The following is an 18,541-nucleotide window of genomic DNA, read 5'->3' on the forward strand; positions in this document are numbered from 1 at the left end:
TAAAAATATATCTCAGATGTAGTCCAAACCGCGGCAACACCGGTACCGCGGGAGTACCCACCACTTATCGGGCACGTCCCAGAGGAAGCCGCGGTCGGCCATCACGGTGGTGGCCAGGCCGCGCGCCGCCACCATGCCCATCACGCGCCGCCCGTCTGCGCCGCGCCCGCTGAACTCCAGCCCCAGGATGCACTCCTGTGGATCACGGAAAAGGTAACTTAAACACATTTAATTTTTGTTTAAGTCAGTGAAAAAATTTCCATAGTCAATCAGAATGAGGTTTTTTGTACGATTTCATATTTTTTTTCAATAAACGACGCGTACCTCTCCGGCGAGGTTGCCGGGCAGCGCGTCGGGCGGCAGCTTGCCGGTGGCCAGCATGATGTCGCGGAAGTTGAGCGGCGCGCAGTACACGCGGCACAGCTCGGCACGCGCGCCGCCCGCCGCCGTGCGCAGCTCGCTCTCGATCCAGCGCAGCGACGCCAGGTCGCCGCGCACCAGCGTGTTCACGTACGCGTGCTCCACCTGCGCGCCCGCCGGGTGTACCCCCATCAAAATTATTCTCTTATACTTAAATAATTCTTAAATCATTATTATACTTAAATAATTCGAAATATATTTAAATAATGTATCTTAAATGATTTATGAAACAAATATATACAATCGATTAATTGTATCACTTGCTCTTATAGCGTGCATACGTAACAAAATTATTTATCCTGGCCTTCCTAATCAGGATAAACTTTCGTTATGTGTTTCACATGAATTAGTCCGTTTTAAATGGATCAAAATCGATTGTACATGAGTGGGTGACATACAAACAGTGGAACTAATATGAGCGTGGAAATGAAGATAAGTAATAGAGGTCTGGCATTTCAAGAAACAGTGGATAGGGGAAAGCGTCACCTGCAGCTGCGCCTCGGAGGCGTCGGAGAGCAGCAGGTGGCGGTAGGAGCCCCAGACGCCGGCGCGCAGCACGTTGACGGGCAGGTCGCGCTGCACCTGCGCGCGGTAGGCGGGCGCGTCGGGCGCGAAGGGCTCGCGCGCGCCGCCCAGCAGGAACGTGCGCAGGCGCCGCCCGCCCGCCTCGCCGCGCAGGCACGTGCCCAGCCCCAGCACGCCCGACGCGGCCGCGCGCGACACCGCGTACACGCGTATGTCCTCGCTCTCCGCGCGCTTCATGGCGTCGCGCAGCCGCTCCACCCACTCGTACGAGTCCTCCTCGATCTCGACCACGACGCTGACGCCGGGCAGCACGGGCCGCTTGCGCAGCAGGACGTAGTCGCTGTTGGCGGCCACCTGGCGCGACACCACCACGAGGCCGCACTTCTCGATCATGTCTGCGGAGCTCGGGTCGTCGAGCGCGGCGTGCGGCTCCTCCAGCAGCACGAGGCCGGTGTCCGCGAGCGCGGCCGCGAGGTTGGCCAGCACGGCGGCGCCGTGACGGGACAGCACGTCCGTCGCCAGCACCAGGTGACAGTCCGCGTCCGGCGGCCCGGTGCGCGCGTCCTTTTGAGTTACCTGGATGCAACAGAAATATTGTTACGCTCGCTCATTCTCACTCGTCTCTAATGTATGAAAAAGTGAAGGCTCGTGTCTCACTTTGGCGCCGATGTCGTCGGCCAGCGCGGCGTAGGCGGGCGCGGGCTGCGGGCCCACGGCCAGCGCCGCGTCGGCGCGCACGAGCGGCTCGGCGGCGAGCGCGGCCAGCGCGGCGGGCGCCAGCAGCGCGTCGGCGGCGCGGCCCAGCGCGGCCTCGGCCACGCGCAGGCGCAGCGAGCCGGCCGCCTCCAGCGCCAGCTGCACGCTCACCGTCATCGCGTCGCGCTTCGACCGCGACGTGTCCTGCAGCGAGCGAACCGTTAAATTGCGACACTACGTCTCGACATCACGTTGGATTATCGTTATGCGGCTCAAAAAATTGCGTGACATTAATGTAAAGTTTTTATATGCAAATAAACCGAGTTAATACCGGCTCTTATTGTATTAAATTATTTATTGACCCCGTTAAAGTTTAAATTGGTTCCTTCTCTTATAACAAAAAATGCATTGGCTTTTCAAGTAATTCTCGAATCTCGAAATGGCCATATTCATTTTGACTTAGGACATTTTTGACTACCTCAAATTAGACTTGTATTGTTTTGTATGACGTTGAAAATTTTCCATTTTTATTTGTAATACTCGATTAATGAATATAGATGTAATGTAATGTGTCTGTAGATTGTATGTACACGTTTTACAAAAAATTTTATTGCGTTCTTAGTATTCACCTCAGTGCCGACGTTGGCGTTGTCGTAGGGCAGGAAGACGTACTTCTCGAGCTTGGGCGCGGGCTGCGGGTTGGCGCGGCGCGGCGCCAGGCTGGTCTTGACGCCGCGGAACTCGACGCCGCCGCACGAGATGACGTCGACGTCGCGGCGCATGCGCACCGGCAGCGCGCCGTCCCGCGCCGCCGCCAGCGCGCCCGCCTGCGCCTGCGGGTCGATGAGCGCGCGCTGCAGCCGCGTGGGCAGGTACAGCTCGCGCGTGTCCACGCCGATGATGCCGAACTGCAGCATCGCGTCCATGAAGGCGATCCAGTTGTCGTGCCACGAGATCTCGCCGGCCGTGCCGCGCGGGTCGGACGAGCGGATGCCGCGGAAGATGCCGCCGTAGTTGTAGCCGCGCAGGCGCAGCTCCTTGTATATGTCGTCGGCGGCGAGCGCCAGCAGGTCGGGCTCGGCGGGAGGGGCGGCGCCGTCGGCGGGCAGGCGCTCGCGCGCCGGCTCGGCGGCGAGGCGCACGCAGCCCGTGACCACGACGGCGCCGCCCTCGCACACGTCGAACTCGCCCGTGCCCTCCAGGATGTTGATGAGGAAGCGCACGGGCGCGTCCCGCGACACGATGGTCGCGCGCCTGAACTGCACGTTCTCGAGTATGATGGCCGTCTCTTCGGGCTTCTTGTTATTTATTTTCGCCATCGTTCTCCACACCAAAGTCTACGGAGTAAAATATGGCGCTTTTATTTGTCTTTCTGAATAATATCGTAGCGTAATATGTTTAAAGCGTAGTTAGAATGTAACAACGCAATATAATTATTATTTTATTAGGAACGGGGCACATTATCAATGGCATGTGTAACATTATGAATGGCATAAAAAGTCGCGTATGACTCCAAACACGGCACGATCGCAATGATTATTATAATTTTATAGTGCCATAATTTATAGATAAGGACCTAACACAGTGACCGCGTAAAACGGAGTCTTTTATTAAGTAAAAAAATCATATTTCGTTTTTTGCGTCGACCATGTGCCGAAAAAAATATATCACATGAAAACAATACTTGTTACAAAGCCACGTCTCGCAAGAAAGTTCTTCTACCGTTAAAACGTTTTACATCTAAGTAACACCAAATCAGTTGTTAATTTATTCAGATCCTATTAAAAATCTTTTAAGTTTTAAATCAATAACTTAACTCGGCCATCGCATGAAGGCATGATGTAAATCCAACTAGTATAAATTATTTATTGCGATTGTTTAGTGCGATTGCCAAATAAATTTATTTATTTTAAAACACAACCGGATCCGATTAGCTACATATATTTTATAATTTAGTTCCTCTTCATACATTAACTTAATGGCTCAATAACATTGTTATATTTCTTTGTTTAATTTTCAGATCGATACAAAAAAATGTGGGAATAAATTCATATCTGTACCCACATAGTGAAACAATGATGAAGTTTTTTTTTATTGCAAGTTGGAACTTTTATTCAAATAATATTTAATCATGATTATTCATTTATTTGTTTTTATGATTATTTGTTTTAAGTAATAGGATAAGTTAAAAAAGCGTTCTACTGATGTTAATCCGCCTAAACTATTTAGTACGATATTTGTTGCTGTACACACTTCATAAAACAGTACCTGGATGACCGAGCTTTGCTCGGTTTTTTTTTATTTTTTTTTTGTTTTAACTTTAATTATTCGCCAATAAATAGTATATTCGCCAATAGATGTCAGGAAGAGTCATAATAAATTGGGACTACTCAAACGCCTCCTATTTGTTAAAGAGGTAAGTTTAAGTCAATAAAAGATGAATAAAACACGAATATGACATTTTCTAAAAAAGATTCCTAGCTAGATCTATTTATCGCCCCCGAAACCCCTTATATACTAAATTTCATGAAAATCGTTGGAACCGATTCCGAGATTCCAATTATATTTATATACAAGAATTGCTCGTTTAAAGATATAGGATACATGTGAAATATGACTAAGCGCGCAGTAAGATTACAGCCACGAATGCGGCACGTGGGTCATAAGCAATGGCAAATAAGGAGACATTCACCAAGTATCCGGTGGCCGGGAAGAGGACGCGGCCGTCGATGTTGTGTCCGGAGATGAAGGAGTCGTCGTTCTTGGAGACGTCGTACTCGATGACGTTCTCGCCGGAGCGCGCGTTGCCGAAGTCGGCCACGCTCCACTCGATGGAGTGGTCCCAGCGCACGCGCGAGGCCAGGCCGGGCGTGCCGCGCGGCACGGGGAAGGGCACGGGCGGGTACAGCGGCGCGGCGCGAGGCTGCGCGCCCGCCGCGTACAGGCGGCCCAGCGCCGCCAGCAGGTGCGCGGCGGGCGAGGCGGCGTCGCGCCGCACGAGCGGCACGTGCGCCGCGCCGGGCCGCGCGCGCCGCAGCACGGCCTGCAGCAGCGCGTGCGGCGCCACCTCCACCAGCACGGCGCGCTCGGGCACCTCGCGCAGCGCCTCCGCGAACCGCACCGGCGACAGCAGGTTGTTCACGTGGTACGCCGCGTCGCTCAGCTTGGCTGCGCGAGACACGTGCGGTTAGGAGGATCGCTCGAGTGCGTATCGGTATGCGGCCCAGCGACTCCGACTGGCCCGTAGAGAATCAGTTCGAAACATTATTAAAAAAAAAAATGGTCACCCATCCAGTTTTTGAGGTGCTAGGTGGTACCGTTGACTGAGCTCCATTTTTTATTAACGGATGAGCTAACGTTTTTTACGATATTAGTCAACCGCATAAAGTTTCTCTATTTATTTAGTGGAACGATTCCGACGCACGTCACAGTAGAGTAAACGAGCGTGGGAGCGACTAGACTAACTAAAGTGAAAAATTGACGTGTCTTCTTAGAATACTAGTTAACCGATTATCTACGTTGTCCTTTTCCCTAATATACATAAATAACAAGTGACGAGCGAGTGGGACAATGAGGAGTGGGGGAGAGGGGGTGCTCACCGATGTCGGAGCCCCACTGGTCGCGCGGCAGCGAGGAGGACACCCAGCGGGCGGAGCGCGGCTTGGGCTGCGGGATGACGCGCTCGAGCGAGCGGCGCAGCAGCGGCGCGGCGCTGGCGATGTACTTGCTGTGGAAGGCCACGCCCGAGCTGTTGACGCGCCGCGCGAACACGCCCGCGCCGCTCAGCTCCGACACCAGCTTCTCCACCGACTCCACCGGGCCCGACACCTGCCACCGCAGTTTCCTTTGTTTTACACTTTTTCTAAAATCTCACATGATATTATGGAATTACAATGACAATTAATGAAGTAATATATTTACTAAACAAATAAAACCTCATCTCAAAAAATATGAAATTATAGTTTTAGAATAAATTACGTCAATACCTGTTTATTAATTCATAAGAATACTAGTTTTTGCTCGCGGCTTCGCACGCGTTAAATGCGGAGTAGTTTAATAGATGTTGACCATCCAATGCAAATCAAGTCTGAGAATTCATCTAAATATTCCGGGGCACCTATGACATTATTACAACGTCTAAATATCACAAGGAGTCGATGACACCGTTTACGTTGTAGACGTTTAAAGAAATGTAAGTGTTCAGGTGTAGGTCGAATCGTTAGGGCATCCGACGTCTGACCTCCATCTTGTATGACGTGGAACTTTGATGAATCTGTTAGTGTAGGCGGTTCGCGGGTACCGTGACGCTGTCGGCCGCGTTGTGGCAGGCGGGCACGACGTCGGGCGGGCAGCGCGCCGCCGCCTGCTCCCACGAGAGCCCCACGGCCGCCATGGCGCCGGGCGGCAGCTTGGCGTCCACGATGCTGCGCCCGCGCCAGTACGCCGCCAGCACCGCCTGCTCGCCCGTCAGCGTGCCGTCCGCGTACGCGCAACCTGCGCATATTTACATGCTTACTGCGGCTTATTTACATTCAATCTTTAATCCTACTAATATTATAAATGCGAAAGTTTGTAAGGATGTGTGTGTGTTTGTTGCTCTTTCACGCAAAAACTTCGGAACCGATTGCAATGAAATTTGGTACGAAGACAGCTGGACAACTGAAATAATATAGGCAACTTTTTATCCCGATATTCCTACGGTATACGGACTTATGCGGGTAAAACCGCGGGGCGCGCAGCGCAGCAGCGCAGCGGGCAGTCATATCTAAAAGTACTAAGATCAATATTTAAGTCTTGACACAATCAAGTTTAATTGCGATTCGAAGTGCCATAGTTACTTGGCTCTCCTTTCCATTTCATTGAATTGTCCCTCAGACCAGAAAATAAATTGACCACCCTATTAATAGAACACGTACTTAGCAATCCTATCTTCTGGTATGCGCACAACATGTCACTAACGCTTCAAAGCCGCTAATTTTCAACGGATACATTTTCAATGGCCACACGGAGCCTGTTATGTCTTAATTACTTAAATTCAACGGAAATGTTATAGTTAGCACTTTAACTGTTTCGTTTAAAGTAACGACTGTTTTTCTGATTATCTGCGAGGGTATGGACACGATGTTTCATCATGAAATTACCGATTTCGCCGACGGAGTGTCCGACGATGCCGTCGGGCTCGACGCCCGCGGCGCGCAGCACGTCGACCAGCGCCACCTGCACGGCGGCGATGGACACGAAGGACGCGATGACGTCGTCGAAGGCGGCGTCGGGCGCGTCCGTCAGCACGTGCAGCAGGTCCACGCCGTGCGGCTGCAGCGCCGCCGCGGCGCGCCGCACGCTGGCCGCGAACTGCGGCAGCTGCAGCAGCGTGCGCGCCATGCCCGCCCACTGCGAGCCCATGCCCGAGAACACGAACCACACGGGCCGCGCCGCGCCGCTCTCCAGCTCCTGCGGCACGCTCTCATATGTGGGTCTGATATGCGTTATGAGCGACGTGCGATCTTCGCGAGGATTCCATTCGTGTCAGACGATTGACATTTTAAACAGATTTTTAACAATACTTGATATTTTTTATATATTAAAACGAGTTCTTCAATATAAGGAAATTAAATTAATTTAGTTCCTTATTACGAGACTGGCGCTCGTTCGCGCGGCGCTCTTTAAATTCTGTAATTTGTGGGAGTATCGGAATAGACTAAAAAAAAAAGGTGTGTGTGCGATTCACACACGATAGAAGTGAAACTTCAATCGACAAAAGAATGAGATGAATATATATAAAATAGTATGTATATTTCTGTCTCATTCTTTGCCAGCTTCAGTCTACACATTTTTGTATTTGTGTCTTTTACCTGTCGTTTTTCCGTTGCATCAGGTTTGAAATCACAACGATTCTAAAGAAGTTTCACTTCAATATTGATTTTATAATTAAAAAGCTGAATAGATCGTGTCTAAAAAGAGACAGGGCGTTACAATGATTTCAAGTGTAAATGTTTGATAAATAGGTATATATTATTATAAGCAGTTAGGACTCGATCACGAAAATATCTCAATTGGTGTGTGGCGGCGGACTCACAAGTATCTCCTGCGCGGGCGGGTCCTGCAGCAGGCGGTAGCCGCGGTGCGCGTGCCCGGGGATGTTCTGCGCGTGCACCGCGTCCAGCAGCGCGTGCAGCCCCGCGTCCTGCGCGTTCTCCGCCGCCAGCTCCAATAGTTCCTGCACATGCACATTTTTATTGCCACCACCCTTTCTTAAAATTTCAAGTGAATTAACAGATATTAATCGACGCATAAGTAATTTAAATTATCAAATTATTATACACTAGCTGTTCGCCCCGGCTTCGCCCGTGGTACATATATAGTCTATGTTACTCGTGGATAATGTAGCTTTCGAATGGTGAAAGAATTTTTAAAATCGGTCCAGTAGTTTTTGAGCCTATTCATTACAACCAAACAAACAAAGTTTTCCTCTTTATAATATTAGTGTAGATATATAAAGCTCTTTCGCTGCCCAACTGACAAACAACGCAAAGCCGAAGCTCCTAGGCGTAGAAAGTTAAAATTTAGTATGAAGGCTTTTGAGGGAGTGAAGGGGAGCACTAAGAGAGGATTTAAGGATATTCTACGGAGGGGTGAAATAAGGATCGCAAGTTGTATGAAACTTCGTTCTTGACGGACACATGAACACCATACGTGTTTATGTAGATACAATATTTTCAATTCTGCTATTTTTAATCAGTTTTCTAAAATGTTTTTCTTCTATTAGCTCAGTTACCTATAATTTGAGTGTGTGTGTAAGGTGATTGCGGGGACGTGCGGGGACGTGCGGGGACGTGCGGGGACGGGCGGGGGCGGATGGGTAGCCCAATACAAAGCGAAGCATACTTGCACGGCCTCCTCGGTGCGGCCCGAGGCGAGCACGAGGCGCGGCAGCGCGTACTGCGCCGCGGCGCGCGGCCGCCGCTCCTCCGACTCGAGGATCACGTGCGCGTTGGCGCCGCCGAACCCGAACGAGTTCACCGCCACCAGGCCGCCGTCCCACTCCGTGTTGCGGTCCACCACCTGCGCCACGACAACGACATGCATTCATTAAGCGATATTATGCGATTTTAATTCATTCTAAAATAACGAATAATAATCAACAAATCAAAACATATCTAAATAATACGAATACATTAGTATACTCAAAAAAAAAATTAATCGCCTTGAAATTGTCAGAACTAGGCCGAATTTAAATGGGACCACACGGTGGGCACCAGCATTCGTAAAAGAATCACAAAGTCGGTTCACCCAGTAACCTGAGGTAACAAACACAAAAAAAGGCGAATTGATAACCTCCTTCTTTTTTTGGAGTCGGTTGAAAATATAACAGTCCGTATTGACACTTTAAGCACATTAAGGCCGAGCAAATTATGTCAGTGCACGTAATCATACATAATAAAGTTTCGTCAACATTTCAAATATTCGTATTGAATAACAAGTTGAAGGAAATAACGGTACGACGATAATACCTTGATGCGTCCGTCGCTGAGCGCCGGGATGTCCGGGTTGGGCGCCTGGTAGTGCAGGTTGGCGGGGATGCGGCCGCGCTCCATGGCCACCAGCACCTTGGCGATGGAGCACAGCCCCGACGCCGGCTCCGAGTGGCCCATGTTGGACTTCACCGAGCCCAGCAGCAGCGGCGTCTGCCTCTCGCGGCAGAAGAACTCCGCTATCGCGTTCACCTCTTGCGGGTCCCCGACCTGTCGCAACCAGTCAACCAACCTGTCCTTTATCGACCCGCAATAAGGCCAGCGGCCATCTTCTCATGCATTTTATTGCGTATAATTTTCATATTTTGTTTTTGTACATTTGTGTATTTACGTAATACATTATTTCATAACGTGTGTACAAAATAAACGACCGCTTCATATAGCAAAAAAACACTATAATAAAATATTTATTAAATTCAATTATTCTGGTCTTCTTATTGTGTGTTTTTTGGCTGAGGTTCTTTATTAGTATTCTTATATTGCACAGTGGATGATCGTTTTGTGACAAAAAATATAATTAAAGTCATTTTTATACGAAAATTAAAGTATTTCAAACTAATTATTAACAATTTAAAGCAAGCGTGGTCACGGTTAAGATGCACGACCGAGAGATGTAAAATCTCAGTCTCTTTGTTATCGAAACGCCGGAAGAAATATTTAAATTAAATATGAAAAATAAATGAATGTTGCTCGTTCACGGTACCTTGGTGCCGGTGCCGTGCGCTTCGACGTAGACGACGTCCTGCGGGCGGACGCGCGCCTCCGCGAAGGTCTCCTCGGCCAGGCGGCGCTGCATGTCGCCCGTGGGGAAGGTGATGCCCTGCACCTTGTGGCCGTCCGTGTTCATGCGCGCGCCGCGTACGGTCGCGTACACGCGCCGCGCCGCGCCGCGCCGCTGCAGCAGCACCGCCACGGCCGCCTCGGAGCGCACGTAGCCGCGCCCGCTCGCGTCGAACGCGGCGCAGCGCCCCTCCGGCGACAGCATGCTCAGCCGGTGGAAGTTGAGCGACGTGCCCGGCTTCAGGCACAGGTTGGCGCCGGCCACCACCGCGGCGTCGCACTGCCCCGCGCGGATGGCGCTCACCGCCTGTGCCAGCGCGAACATCGAGCTGGAGCACGCGGTGTCGATGGCGTACGAGGGCCCCTTCAGATCGAACGTGTACGAGATGCGGTTGGGGAACATGGCTCGACAGCAGCCGGTGAGGGCGTAGCCGTTGATCTTGTCCGGATCGGAGGTCCATAACTCCTCCGTCTCGGAGTTGGAGACACCGACGAAGACGCCGGTTCGGGAGCCGCGTAGCTCGGCGGGATTGAGGCCAGCGTCCACGATGGCTTCGTGCGTGATCTCCAGCAGCAGCCGCAGCTGCGGGTCCATCAGATGCGCCTGTTTCGCGTGCACGCCGAAGAATGTGGCGTCGAAATGGGACAGGTCTTTCAACTTGCCATTGCGCTCTGGCAGTCCGTGGAGTCCTGCGCAAAATAAAGCAATGATTTTTGGTACATTCCATTACTATTTGAAAAACAAATATTATTATTGACGCAATGGGATTTATTTCATGTTGTAATTGTTAATTTTCTCTTACCATAATATTTATATACAAATTGGTTGATATTGAAATTAAATCTAATTAGACAATCGCTAATACACCCTGTACGTAATCTATACTATATATATCTCATTTGACGTCAATTATGTTGTTTTTTAATATTAAGCACCAAAGTTGGCATAAAGTGACTAAATTAACATCAGAAGTGAATATTTACTTAAATCTGAAGGCCGATCGCGATCCTTCTAGTGATATAAGCGCGAGAAATACCCAAAAACTTAAAAAATAAAAACTTTCCGTTCTGTTACGTAAATAATAAATTCATCGTATCATTTGTTTCCTTGTGGAAATTATAGTTTGCACTATAAAAAAGGCGTAGTACTCGGTGAAATAAAGACGATAATTTTTTATTGCGCTAGGTGACACTGCCGCATGAGTCATGCACCATTCCGCATCAGATGCTCATTTGGCGTGCAAGTGAATAGTGGCTCCCAGGCCCGCCGCCCGAGACGGTCGCGGGTCGAGCCTCTGCTCGCATTCCGCGGCCCGCTGTCAATTGTATCGCAGCTATCGAACGATCCTGTGCGAGGCGTGTGTGCGCTGCCGTGACGTCACGCGCCACTCGCCGGTCGCTGTGTGCGTTCGCCGTACACGGTTAGAATTACAACCACGCCACCACCAAAAGAAAAGCGATTCTATGACACGATTGTAGTTACAACAAAACTCATTACTTTTACTTTTTTTTATTATTAACGATTTTAATAAGTGCCCATTAAACGTACGGCATATTATCATTAATTTTCCAAAGAAAAAACCTATATTGCGTCATATCATTAAATGTTGACGTAATCCACTAAACTTTTTACGCACACGGTTGTCAGACCTCGAGGCAGAATACAGGATGCAATTTTCCCATAAATCATATATATACCTACGTAAGTTGCAGGTAGTGCCTTCTCTTAAAAATTTCATACACATAATATTTGATCCGGAAACAATAAACTTCTAAAAAAAATAAAATTTACATTATATGATTTAGACGAAAAGAGTATGTGTGAATGGGCGAGTGTGATTGTGCATGTGCGCGAATATTCGTGTGTGTATGTATGTGTGTGTATGAACATTTTAATGGTTTTTATGTATTTATTTTATACAGGTAAAAAAATTTCAGTTTCAATATAATCAAGATTTGGAGCCAATTGACAACGTATTTTTAAAACGATTACTTAGAAATTAAATTAAAATTACGCAAAATTACTTTTAGTTATGAGTACAGGGCGCCAGAATTTTCCGATGAATCCGTGATGGGGACGTGAATGTGTCAGCTGTAAAACGGTGATAACTCAGCAAAACTCAAGTTTAAACATTATAGTTTTTGGACCACCCGAAGACGTTGTACAATAACTTATATACTCTCAGCCTCACATGAGTCTTTATTTATTTGAATACGCAGTTTTTTCTTGTAAGTATTTCACAAGAGTGGAGTTTGATGGTTAAACTTGGGGATGGACCGTACCTTCGTAAGTGGCTGTCTGTGTAAAACAAATGTTTATCTTAATATTTTTTTGAAAAAGCAACGTTATCAGGTTTAGTTTTTTATGGTATGATTGATAATTCATGAATGACCTTGGAATCTCTTATTGGTTAATTATGGCCTACGCGTGTGTCTGCTAAATGCGTAACCGAAACTATAAATATGCAGGTTAATTGTGTGATGTTCATCCCGAAGCTATGGGTTTAATGATCAGAAACTATTTTTGCTGGTCTTGGCATATACATTAAGGCACCTATATTCATTATGCAGCCACAGTCAAAACTCAAAAGAAGCACCTACAATTTGTTATTATTTTGAATGTACAGCGGCAAAAAGTTAAGAATTTAGATCTAGATAATATCGTGTTAGATGAAACAACTTGTTTCATTTCTTACTTTATTATGATAGCCGATGTTGGACGATAGTAACGAAGCCACTGAGAATGTTTCATACGTGCCAAGATTTCAGTATAATGCCTATAATAATAGTACATATGTATCTATGATTTACAGACCAGTTATAATTATATCATTTTTATAAGATACTTAAATTAAAACAAAAATAAATTTGATATTTGGTTAAATAATGACCGTCAGTGGTTTCGATATGAAGCTTATAAAACGAGAATTAGCTGAAATTAAAAATTGAATATCATTTAAAACTAGTTCTTGTCCTCAAAACGCTTTGATTATAAATAAAATGTGTTTTAACGGTAACATGTACTTATATAGACAAAATCAAAAAGCAATCGCATCCGATTAAGATAAGATATTGCAGAGGCAATACTCGTATGATATCTGATGCGTAAGCGCCAATCGCTCCGACTAAGATCTCGGAATTCGTGCCGCTTCTCCTTATCGCTCTAAAGTCACCACACTTCGAATGCTTTCTTAGAAAATACTCATTCATGTCACACTCATGAAAATGAGCGAACCCATCGTCACAGATCCTCATCTGATTGGTTCACCACTGAACTTGGACTAACTTTCGAGATTAATCAAACCCCTGAGACTTTTAATTTAAACGCCTCGTCTGAGTAAAATGCTCTACTAACTCTCTATAATATGTAAATTTCTGTAATTATGCGTGATAATAACAGCCCTTTGTACTAAGTGATATTTATGTATAACGACTACACTATTACAATTATAAATTTTATAACAATAGTTGTTGTTCGTCCTTACTGTACCATTTTCACACGATGTAATAACTACTTATGACGCTGATCGATATCTGCGTGAAACGACAACAGCTGATGCGAAAGGAAGCTATTTTTATATTTACTGTTTTCACACGCGCTATATCTTAATCGGAAGGTGATTCTAAAACTATCTCACTACATATATGTTTTCACTTATTTCTAGAAAAGGAGATAGGTAGCTAAGATACTACTGCTTATTTGACCTTTGACCGCCTTGCTACAGTGGTTACCACCTGTGTGTAGAACCGAGGGGTCATGGGTTAAATTCTCTGTGGGGACTCTATCTATAAGAGAATTTATCGATCTGGCAGAACACAGAAGGCTGATCATCGATTTGTCTATAATGAAAATTGATTAGTGAAATAGGTGTAAATCATCTACCCCATACGCTGTAGGGGACACAGAACTTAACACACTGCCGATTAGACAATCAACCAGGCTCTGCCGAGTTAGCCCGGGTAGGGTTGTTACCCGTATTGTTTTATATTATATAGTATTGAGCTACAATGAATGAATCAATAGCAGTGGTGGCTCAGTGGTGAGGACCTTGGATTTCAAAATCGATAAGTGAGTTGATTTTTCAATTAATCTGCATATGTGTATAACATCACAACTGCTCGAAACGGTGAAAGAAAACATCGTGAGGAAACCGGCATGTCCAAGAATCAAAAAGTTCGGCGACATGTGACACCTGCCAACCCGCACTTGGCGGCGTTGTGGATGAACCCTCGTGTGCCTGTGTCTCAGCGGGGGGAGCTAATATGGGCTAATGATGATGATGATGAGTGAATCAATAGTATACTATATTATAAAAATATTCAGTATTGTGGGTTATAAATATACATTGTATAGGTGCTACATACCTACAATATGAATTTCGAGGTCTTCGTGTTACGTTTTTCATTTCGTTTTTACGAATATTAATAAAAAACAACAAAATGTATCAAGTTCTCCGCAACAACAAATGTACCACTGTACACTTGACTACAAACCTACTGTTATACAATTAGGGCGGCATACAATTCATACATTCTTTTGAGATTATTTAATTAAGTACTTTTTTTGATAAAAAAAAAGATTCAGTAACATAAAACAAATTTACGTCAATCTGTGTAAACCCGCGGAGGTATTGAGTAACGAGGGTAAAAAATATAGTCCAATTGAAAACCTTCTTCGTTTTTGAGACGAAAGTTGAAAATATCGTCTCTTTTATCTTTTCTATAATAATTCTTAATGGATTTTTGTTATGAATAAACATATGAGATATCATGCCATATAACGAAAAAGTAAAGATAAGGATAAATATGTTACAATGCTTCTTTTATTACACGCCTTTTATTAGCTTCACCTGTATGTTTGTACGTTTGTTTGTTTGTAACCGACTTCTTTGGGCGCGATTTTGACCCACTTTAAACGGCCAGATTTCGTTCAAACTTTGTAGATTTATTGAGGACCGATGACAATACACTAATTTGATAAAATGATTCCATTTTTCAATTTGCAAAATATGATTTTTGTTAAAGCGTGTTTTTTAGTTTTTTTAAACTATTATTGTTAATATTTGTTGTATCTGTACAAATATAGAGTATAGCAGTATTTAGAATAATGTGATCGTGATTCGGAAATAATAAGGATAATTATAAAAGCTAAAATAATTGGTTAAGGAAAACCAATAAGGATGCGTGAAGGAACGTTATCGGCGCAGGCCGCGGGGAGCGCTCGGCTCGCAGGGGCCGGGCGGCCCTTCGCGCTGCACAAGGAAGGGAAAACGCTCATTTTCCTACATTTGGCGCGTCAATACAACATGTTTACGTAAACCGCCACTCGCTTACACAAACATGTGTCAACGGTAAAAATCTAATGTAATTTATTTTGATTTCAATAAGGATGAATTAATTACTAAACTATATTTCCTTCACTAATATGACTGGTACGAGGTTTATTTACGTCTTTGAATAATTTCCATGAAATCCAAGGATTATTATCAATTTCATTTGGATTTATATTTATTATACTTATATTTTTATTCCAGATACAATTCATTATTATTAATATAAACAACGATATTTGTTATCGTTACGTTAGTTGTGCTTTCTAGTATATACATTATATGTAAAACCAAACCAAATATATACTCATGTATGTATATAAGCAGGCTTATCGACAGTCTGCTTGCCATTAACTTTTTTTTTATTAAGGAATTTTTAAGTTTTAGTCGATTATCTATGCCGTGTACTGACTCAGATAAATATTTTCATTTCAATTATGATATTCATATTAAATACATTTAAGTGTCTGAGGCACGCATCGTGCTCAAGTCGGAGCATAACGTTAAAGTAGAAAAAAAATATCTCTAATGAATGATAGTCCATTTGATTATAAAACGTAAAGTTTCTAATTAGGTACGTTTGTAAGGTGTAAACTTTGAACTATTTGATGCGATCATGAAAATTTATTTCACTAACTGAAATAAATTTTCTTTTACTCTCAAATAAAAAAAATATTTATTAAACACTTTTTAACGGATTTTTAACGCGACTTATTAATTATATTATTAAAGCCGATGTTTCGAAGAATTTACAGCGAGCGTGGTCACTATTCAGGGATAACATAGGTTATATAATATTTAGAATCGAGTGCAAATTGACGAGATCGAAACGGTTCGCTACCAAGGAACATCATTCTCAACAACAATGTTGTTCTTTTTAGGTTTTACCAAAAACTGTGGTGTTGTATAGCCAACTATTATGTTCGAATCACTAGAAATATTTTTGATAGCAATCTTATACAGAGTATAAGTGACTGGCGATCCTAATCAGAGTAATAAGTTGCAACTCATGAAATTATTGTATCGTCGCCGATGCTTGTTATGTGTACAAATGACACTAGAAAATATAATGCGAATTTGAATTAAATCTGTTCGGTTAAAGTGCGCTTCAATCGGTTCTAAGCTTTCTGTTCGATACAAATATACAGGTGAAGCTAAAAAAGCGTGTTAAGTACTCAAGTTTTTCGTTCATTGAACCTTTTATATGTAACAGAAGAATTATCAAAAAGTATTACCGGGCGTCCAGCGACGATCGTCAGCTGTGACCAGGTCGACCCCATCGAATAGCTGCTGCGCGAACTCCTCGATGTTGTCGGATTGGGGCAGGCGCCCCGACAGCCCCGTCAGCACCACGTCGTCGCCGCTCGCTGCCCGCCCGCCGTTCATCACTGCACCCGGCATTCTAATTTACGCTCAATCTGAAATTTAAAAAGAATTATTCATTAGTTCCGACACGTGATTATCATTTATTTGAGCGCGATATTCAGAAACGAGCGGGACGCTGACCTAGTGCGAAGAACCTAGTTGGGCGGTGGAGGATAGCGCTGTAGGTGTCGCGAGTGTGAGTATCAGCATGAGGTCGCGTGTCGGCCGCGGGAGGAGCGCGCTGCGAGTGAGCCTGGGGCCGCGCCGCGCTCGGTTAAAAGGGCGCGATAGCGGGGTCGCGACTCGCCACCACGTTTCCACGAGAGCAGCGTTATCGCGCCGCGGCGCAAGGACGAGCAAGGTCGCCGGCTCTTCCGCACCCTGGGTGCACCCGCGCAGCCGTCCGTCTGCGGCTCGTTGCCCCTTTCCACTGGGCACTCACTGCGCGATGTCCGGTGTCCGGTGTCCGTTGTCCGATTCGACCTCTATACGGTATCTGCGATGCGTCGATTGCGTGACCCGCCGATCGATTGTCATCATATTATTATCGTTAGTGTGTAAATCACGCGCAGTTTGTTGCGGTTTACATGTTCTACGCAGATATTACTTCAGGAAAAGTAGTTCGTTAAATAATCAAGCGCGCCGCGCCCGTAGTCCCTTGGCCCCGGCGGCCGCTGCCGTCTCTTTGTATTCCAATTGAGTAGACCTATCGGCCGAGGCACTTAAAGTGCGACTCGGTTCACAGCCGCCTCTTACGTAGCTACTACAGTTATAATCATAATATTTCAATTGCTTTACATTTCATAATCCACTATCAAAATTTTACATTATTCATAAAAAACCCAATTTAACAAAAGATCTTCAGTTGCTTTAAGCAATTTTCTCCTGACATTAAGCAATACTAACATAAGAGTAAGTACAATTTAATTAATTTGGGGGTGCCGCCGCGCAGTAGGTACTGCATACATCGATTTTGGCCAAGCATTTTTTGCTTGCTGTAGAAAAGCACAAGTTAACGTCTCTTTCTCTTTATGAAGTGTATTTTTAAGTTGAAGTAAATTATATTCAGAATAATGACATATGACAGGGAACGTCGCATAAATCGTACATATATGCTTACATTTGAGGTCTGCTCCACACATCACAAAAAAGTTTGACAGGTCGGTGGGGTGATCCACTTCCAGGCATATAGTAATTGAGTGTAAAAACGATATTTCCTCTTGATAATCTTTTACAGAAATCTCCATTGTACGTATGAAATTGTCCGGGCGTAATACAAGTACCACGAGCATCTTTACGTACTTCCACAGGAGGCTCCAGTAAATTGCATTAATCTACAAAATGCCGCGAGTATATTCGAAAAGTCTGGGCGGTAAAAACTCACTTAATATAGCTTATGTCTCTGTGACTCTCCTTTCAGCAGAAAAGGCAGTATAAATTATATATAGTAGCGCATTCGGAGATAGTGTACCTCTGCCCGTTACCTGGTACCGTTCATAGGCGGAGGTAATCGCTTACCATCAGGTGAACCACCAGCTAAACTGCCTGCCATGACAAAAAAAATCAATACAAATGATTTTTCCCACGACTTACACAAGGACTATTGTCTTATAAATGTCTGTAAAAACTACATATTAACTTTTATAACATTACCTATTTAACTAACTATTTTTTTAGACATAATATACAATTAATATATTTGCCCGCGACTCTCGTGGCGTTTTATATTTCATTTATAGTGTTCTTCAGCCTTATAACTTGATTCAATTAATATTTAACATTAAAATTAAAACAAAAGCTATGATTCATAAGAGATATAAAAAAACTAAACGGGATATTGATTACAAGGAATTTGCTTCACATAGAAAGATTGTAAAAGATGCTATAGAGGTG

General features: G+C 45.0%; 1 protein-coding gene across 1 annotated transcript in view; it reads right to left on the minus strand.

Moving 5' to 3' along the window:
* LOC119828244 (fatty acid synthase-like) overlaps positions 1-18,541 on the minus strand; it is a 36,177-nt gene that overhangs the window by 8,868 nt on the left and 8,768 nt on the right. The window contains exons 3-16 of the mRNA XM_038350348.1: positions 16,519-16,701; positions 9,877-10,643; positions 9,153-9,383; positions 8,527-8,703; positions 7,718-7,858; positions 6,783-7,092; positions 5,942-6,135; positions 5,241-5,469; positions 4,334-4,809; positions 2,271-2,978; positions 1,603-1,845; positions 907-1,521; positions 325-525; positions 30-195 (exon numbers count right to left, since the gene is read on the minus strand). Of these exons, the coding sequence (XP_038206276.1) occupies positions 30-195; positions 325-525; positions 907-1,521; positions 1,603-1,845; positions 2,271-2,978; positions 4,334-4,809; positions 5,241-5,469; positions 5,942-6,135; positions 6,783-7,092; positions 7,718-7,858; positions 8,527-8,703; positions 9,153-9,383; positions 9,877-10,643; positions 16,519-16,684 (4,624 nt within the window). The 5' untranslated portion in view covers positions 16,685-16,701. The remainder of the gene's footprint in view (positions 1-29; positions 196-324; positions 526-906; positions 1,522-1,602; positions 1,846-2,270; positions 2,979-4,333; positions 4,810-5,240; positions 5,470-5,941; positions 6,136-6,782; positions 7,093-7,717; positions 7,859-8,526; positions 8,704-9,152; positions 9,384-9,876; positions 10,644-16,518; positions 16,702-18,541) is intronic.

Source organism: Zerene cesonia, chromosome 7 (genome assembly GCF_012273895.1).
Source record: "Zerene cesonia ecotype Mississippi chromosome 7, Zerene_cesonia_1.1, whole genome shotgun sequence".
Taxonomy (NCBI): domain Eukaryota; kingdom Metazoa; phylum Arthropoda; class Insecta; order Lepidoptera; family Pieridae; genus Zerene; species Zerene cesonia.